Raw genomic sequence first — 6,383 nt, 5'->3', positions numbered from 1 at the left:
AAAGAACCTCCCTATGTTTAATAAGTAGTAAAAGAAAAGAAGATTTTTAAATGTAACAGTTTATTAATGCAATCTGGCAAATCAGGGTTGTTACAATAAATATATTTTACTTACTTATGTTATTAAATGTTTCTTTCAGAAATGTAAATTGCTCACTTAGTATATAAAATAACCCACTGGCCTTGTATTCATTTGATCTGCACTATCTTTATCTCTATCTGTTACATATAAGTCTATCATCTCTCCCTCTCTCATATATATATATATATATATATATATATATATATATATATATATAAATTCTATTGTTTAGAAAACCTCAGTCTCCTAGGTCTGTCTGTTCCATTTGTAGACTTGCAAACTACAACTAAATAAAGCACGCAACCAGTAGATTTCTATTCAAACACAATATGACTCTTTGATCTTTCACACATAGTAGTGGAGAAATCCACTGCTTAAGGAATTTTATTATGATAAAGTACGTATTATGTTAGAAGAATGTGAATGGTACTTTAGGTTAACAAAAGGAGAATGGTTAATCTGACTTCCAGGAGTTATGGAAGTGTACCTGGAGGAAATAATTTTTGAGTTAGGTCTTAAAAGTTGATAATGAATTAATCAGGAAAAAGACAGGGCGCTTCTAAAAAAAGGAAATTCAGGAGAAGTGACACACAGATATGAAGCTGCTGGTTATCAAGGTCTAAAGCAGTTCAGCATTTCAGCACACAAAAATAAGTGCTGAAAAGTTGCAAGAAATAAAGTTGGAGTGAAAAAAACAAAAAGCGTTTCTGATTACCTAAGACTTTTTACATCATGGCAAGTACTTTCCTTTTATCTTTTGAAGAAAAAAAAAAAACCACCGAATGTTTTTAAGTATAAAAGAAGCCTGGTTAATTTGAATTCCACATAAATCACTTTGAGAGTGGAATAGCAGGATGGATTTGCAAAACACCACACTGGAACAAGAGATCATTTTGAGGGCCACTGAAATAATTCAAGCTAGAGTTGATAATGACTAGAACAGCAGTGTTTGAAGATGAAAGTGTAGATTCCAGAAATATTTGGGCAATAATATTGATAGAACTTGATGATTAGTAAAGAATAAGAGAAACAGAGTAGTTCTATTGGTTATCCTAATAAATTACCCAAAACTTAGCAGCTATGAAACAGCAATAAACATTTATTATCCCGTACAGTTTCTGTAGGTCTGGATTCTAGAGCAGTTACCTGGGTGGCTTTGGCCTGAATCTTCTCATATGGTCGCAATCATGATGTCAACTAGTGCCACATATCAGCTGGCTTGACTGGAGTTGGAGGATCTGCTTCCAAAATAACTAATTCACATAGCTGTTAGCAAGAGCTTCAGTTCCTTGCTGGTTATGGCAGGAGAACTAATTTCCTTGCCAACGAATAGATCCATAGTGTTGCTTGAGTGTTCTTATGAAATGGCAACTGGCTTTGCCTACAACCCATGATTCAAGAAGGAAAAGGCATAAGCTGGAATCCGTTTTACAATCTAGCCTTGAAGTCATTTGTGCAATATCTTACTGGTTATACAGGTGGGAGGTGGCTACACACAGCATGAATAACATGAAGCAAGACTCTTTGCAGACACAATGGTCAGTAATGAACCACACATTTTTGTCTTGGGTGTTTAGGTGGATTATGGTGACATCAACAAGATAATCAACAGAACGGGGCAGGGGTATTGTGGTTGGTTGTTTGGTTTAGTGTCTCTGTGTGTGTGTTTCTGGAAAGTATAAGGTAATAAGTTAGATTTTTGAAATTATCCAACAAATACCTAGTTATATGCTTAGGAAATGTAAGAATACATTTAGTGATGGAAAAATTAATTCGGATACCATCAGCATTTAAATGGAACATAAGATCTTAAGTTTAGCTGAATACTTCCAAGTAGACCATAAAAATAAGATGTGAGAAAATAACATTGTTTTAAAAAATTGAGCATGAAAAGAATTAAGCCAAATGATTGAGGGTAGAAACAAAAAAGAGCACTGTAGAAATAAATGAAATACAAAAGTTATGAAAAAGAGTTGTCAGCGGTGTCAAAGAAAGCAGAAGTATCCAGTGAACTAAAATATACCCACTGGATTTGGCAATACATATGCTATTAATAATATTGTCAGAGCAATTTCAAATTTGGGAATGTGGGAACAGAAAACAGATAATAGAGGGTTAGGTACAGGTAAATCAAATAAAACTGTGCATAATTATGTATCACTTATGTTCCAGTCTGGAATCAGAGATCCTTCAGAATACTTAAGACAGAAGAAATTTAATATTGGAAATTGATTATATAGGCAAAGGAATTGCTAAAAAAACAAACAGGAAACGATGAGGGAAATCAGAGATTAGCCATCTCAAAAGCTACTACAACACCTTTGTTGAGGAGATAAAGAGGTTGCAGTTACCAAAGCCCAGTAACCAGGATCTCCTGGAGGAATTTTGAATCATTTTTTGTAGGAACTGCAGCCATAGAGAAGCAGCTAGTGTTGAACATGCCTCATTGGCAGATTGTGAAAAATACCATTTCTTCTCCCTTCGTTCTTCTTTCTTCTGATAGTGTCTCCAACTGGCAAACTATAGTTAAAATCAGCTGACCCACGAATCTGGGAGAAGTATTTATCCTGGGGTTAGCCCCCATGTGATACGAAATTGGAAAGGGAGAGAAATATATATGAGAACAAACAGAGGAGCAACTGACAAAACTTTATTTTTAGCTAGCCAACCTTGTAAAGACAGACCAAATTGGAAGCCCCATGTGAGAAACTTAGTAGAACTTTAATGCATAATGAAAAATAAATTTCACTGAAAATATTTCAAAGACCAAGGCCTATGCCCTAGGTAAAACACCTATAAACTGAAGAGCTTTTATCTCAGCACATTCAATGTAGAAAGATTTAGCCTGACTTGAAATAATTGGGCTTGATATTATCTCTCATAATAATGGAAAGCATTAAGAATTCCCTGCACAGAATACATTCATGAAAGATTTAGAACTCATTTTATTTCTAATTAAATATTGCCTTTCTTTTTGATTCAGTGAATTTTTTATTTTAAAGATATAGAAATGTAATAAAATGAGATATATATACACATTCATAGCCATAAAACAGAACAGCTTATAAAATACAATTTTATCACATAACCTGTTGTAGATAATGATCCATCAACATCTTAAATATTATCAATCTAGTAAAATACACAGCAGTGTACAACTGTAGTGGTCATTGTTGAAGGTCTCATAGCATGCATTCCCCTCTACCTGAATCAAGACAGAATCTTGATTTAGATCAAACATTTAATAATCTTACATCTACATTTCATTTTTGGTTTTTTTTTTGAGATGGACTCTTGCTCTGTCACCCAGGCTAGAGTGCAGTGGCACAGTCTCAGTTCACTGTAACCTCCGCCTCTCAGGTTCAAGCGATTCTTCTGTCTCAGCCTCCCAAGTAGCTGGGAATACAGGTGTGTGCCAATACTCCTGGCTATTTTTTTCTATTTTTAGTGGAGACAGGGTTTCACCATTTTGGTCAGGCTGGTCACGAACTCCTGATCTCAAGTAATCCACCTACCTCGGCCTCCCAAAGTGCTGGGATTACAGGCATGAGGCACCGTGCCCAGCCTATTTTATTTTTAATGATGAATAATATACATATTTACGGGTACACTCTGATGTTTTGATATATGTATATATTGTGGAAAAATTAAATCAAGATAATTAATATTCTATCATCTCACCTACTTCTCATTTTTTGTGGTGAGAACATTTAAAATCTATTCTTTTAGCAATTTTGAATTATACAATACGTTATTATTAACTATAGTTACCATGCTGCGCAATATATCCCTAAACTCTTTTGGTAAATATAATGAAAGGTGCTGGCCCTTTTCTAAGTAGGAAAAATATATAATACATCGATACACACAACAACTTGTATACAATATTGGATTCTCAGACTGAGTAATGTCAATAGGGTATCATTTATTCAATATCAAGATACAATTTAAGAGAAAAAAATCACTAGAGTTAATGAACATCATTCAGAAAATTTTAAATAGGTCTAACAGATATCCCTATTCTTCAGTGAGGGAAAATTTATCATCGGGTTCTTGGTTTGAGACATTGGCTTGGAGAGATGAAATGTTAGCTCAGAGATGATGACTATAAGCTCATTCATTCCAGTATCCCTGAACATGTGACTTGTATAAGTTTTGTAACTGATTTTAATGCTGGATTTGTTTTAATTTTGCATATTCAATGTTAGAACTTTTCAAAGATACATTGTATATATTAATATATGATTTATGTAAAAGAGTCTATACTTAAATACCCTGAGGGAGGGGAGAATTAATTTGCATTCATCACACCTAAGACAAATAGTTTGAGTTACTTTTGGAAATACTGTATCATACATTTGTTCAAGTTTCTGATAATAAAACTGCACATGGATACAGACACTAAGGCCAGATTAACAAAATGAAAGACACATAATTGAATTGTGAGCATGTTGCAAACTTAAAGTTTGACATCTACAACAAAAATTAGGAGAATTTGATAAATTTTCTCTTCGATATCCAATAAATGTTTGTTTTATAGGTGAACACACTGACTGTTATAGGCAGAACTCCTTTTATAAGGTGACCAGCAATAAAAATTAGCATATATATTCAGACCACATTGGACATTTTTATTGCCCAAACCCTTCTTCTAAGTCTTTGAATCACCCATTATGTTTTCATATATAATTTTATACCAGCACGATGTTATACTATTTTAAGAAACCAAACCTTTTGGCTTTGTAATCTATAATGAGTCAAAATGTATTAAGGAAACAAAAGCTTTTCCTTGTGATAAAGAATTGTCTGCTGCTTCTCTGGTGTTGTTATGTAACAAGAACAAGAATAATAAAAACATTAATAAATCTGACTAATTTATTTATAGTGCATTAACAACTGGACAATTGAAGGTAAACACATAAATCAGGAAAAGTGTCCTCTAGCTATTTTCTCTATAGACTAGCATTCCTTTTTTTTTTTTTTTTTTTTTAAATTTAAAAAATTGTATTGCTCAGAACCTTCGCTCCTTGGGCAATGGCAAGAGCTTCGGAGACCAGCCCTTGGGGACAGAGTCAGAGGCACTGGGTGGAAAAAAGAGTGAGCGTGTGGCACATTTGGTCCATTGTCATGTGTGGGTATGGCAGAGGGAAGGGGGACTCTAGATGGCCCTGCATCTAGGGCCTTCTAGGGACCCAGATATGCCTCCTTGGGCAAGGCTCACATGCCAAAGCAAAGCAGATGAGGCCAGCCTGGCTTGGGGTGAGGGCTCAGTGCCTCTTAGCCTTGCCCTGGGGTTCTTGGACCTTCCGGAAACTGAGACACATCAGGCCCACGTTGATGGCATAGGTGGTGATGCAAACGATGCAGAAATCATAGAGCACGAAGAACAGAATCCAGGCCAGGTAGACAGAACCAGCCAGAGACAGCAGGGAGCTCAGCAGCAGCAGGGCAAAGGCCCAGCGCGTCCACGGGCAATTTAACAGCTGTAGTGTGTAGAAGATGCAAGGGAATATGTTATTGTATTGATTGAGGATGCTGTCCTGTCCCAGCACGTGCTGCACCAACCCGAAGCCCCTGCCCTACCTGGAGGAGATGATGCACGGGACAGCTAATGGCGGTGCCCATGTCGCAGAGAGCGCGGTAATCCCGGCCCAGGGCGCGCGCGGCCTTCACGTGCAGCGCGTAGAGCGATAGCACTAAGTCAGCCAGGCAGAGCGCGAGCCGCACCCAGCCAGGGTTCCCCCCAGTACTCCCCATATCTCCAGGTCACCCCTCGAGGTGCCCGCGGAGAAAACCAGCAGCCACGGAGCAGGGGCGGGGCAGGGCCTAGCATTCCTTTTCTTATGATTAACACATTTGTACATGAATGAGAATAGTTAAAATGTTTAGAGCTTTAAAGTATTCTTATTCGATGCTGAAGTTTAAGTTTTTGGTATTAGACTGCCTATTTACAGGGAATTTTTAAATGGAGAAGGAATAATTTGAGCTATTCCTGGGAAAGGCTGTTAGTATTTTTTAATCGACAAATTAAAATTGTAAATATTTATGATATAGAAAATAATGTTTGGACATATGTATACATTGTAAAGTGATTAAACTAAGCTAATTAACATAATCATTACTCACATATTTATCATTTATTGTGGTTAGAACATTTGAAATCTACTGTGGTAGCAATTTTTAAGTATATAATACATTGTTATTAATTATAATCACCGTGTTGTATGATAGATCTCCTGAATTTATTCCTCCCATCTAACAAATTTTGTATCCTTTGACCAACATCTCCCCAATACTCGCCT

The 6,383-nt window shown here is 36.2% G+C and overlaps 1 protein-coding gene across 1 annotated transcript; it reads right to left on the bottom strand.

The window, feature by feature from the left end:
- Positions 1–5,423: 5,423 nt before the first annotated feature.
- Positions 5,424–5,906, bottom strand: LOC702769 (vitamin K epoxide reductase complex subunit 1-like). The gene is made up of 2 exons (XM_077989027.1): positions 5,688–5,906; positions 5,424–5,564 (listed from the first exon to the last, which is right to left on the bottom strand). Exons 1-2 carry the CDS (start codon positions 5,836–5,838, stop codon positions 5,452–5,454), a joined length of 264 nt encoding a protein of 87 aa, XP_077845153.1. The 5' UTR covers positions 5,839–5,906; the 3' UTR covers positions 5,424–5,451.
- Between the last annotated feature and the right edge of the window lie 477 nt (positions 5,907–6,383).

This window comes from Macaca mulatta, chromosome X (assembly GCF_049350105.2).
Source record: "Macaca mulatta isolate MMU2019108-1 chromosome X, T2T-MMU8v2.0, whole genome shotgun sequence".
NCBI lineage: Eukaryota > Metazoa > Chordata > Mammalia > Primates > Cercopithecidae > Macaca > Macaca mulatta.
This window is presented reverse-complemented; position numbering and strand designations above follow the sequence as displayed.

Excerpts from the sequence above, each read along its gene's own strand:
- LOC702769 (XM_077989027.1), bottom strand. The coding sequence starts at position 5,838 with ATGGGGAGTACTGGGGGGAACCCTGGCTGGGTGCGGCTCGCGCTCTGC. Across the intron at positions 5,565-5,687 it reads CATGGGCACCGCCATTAGCT|CTGTTAAATTGCCCGTGGAC; the intron begins GTCCCGTGCATC and ends TACACACTACAG.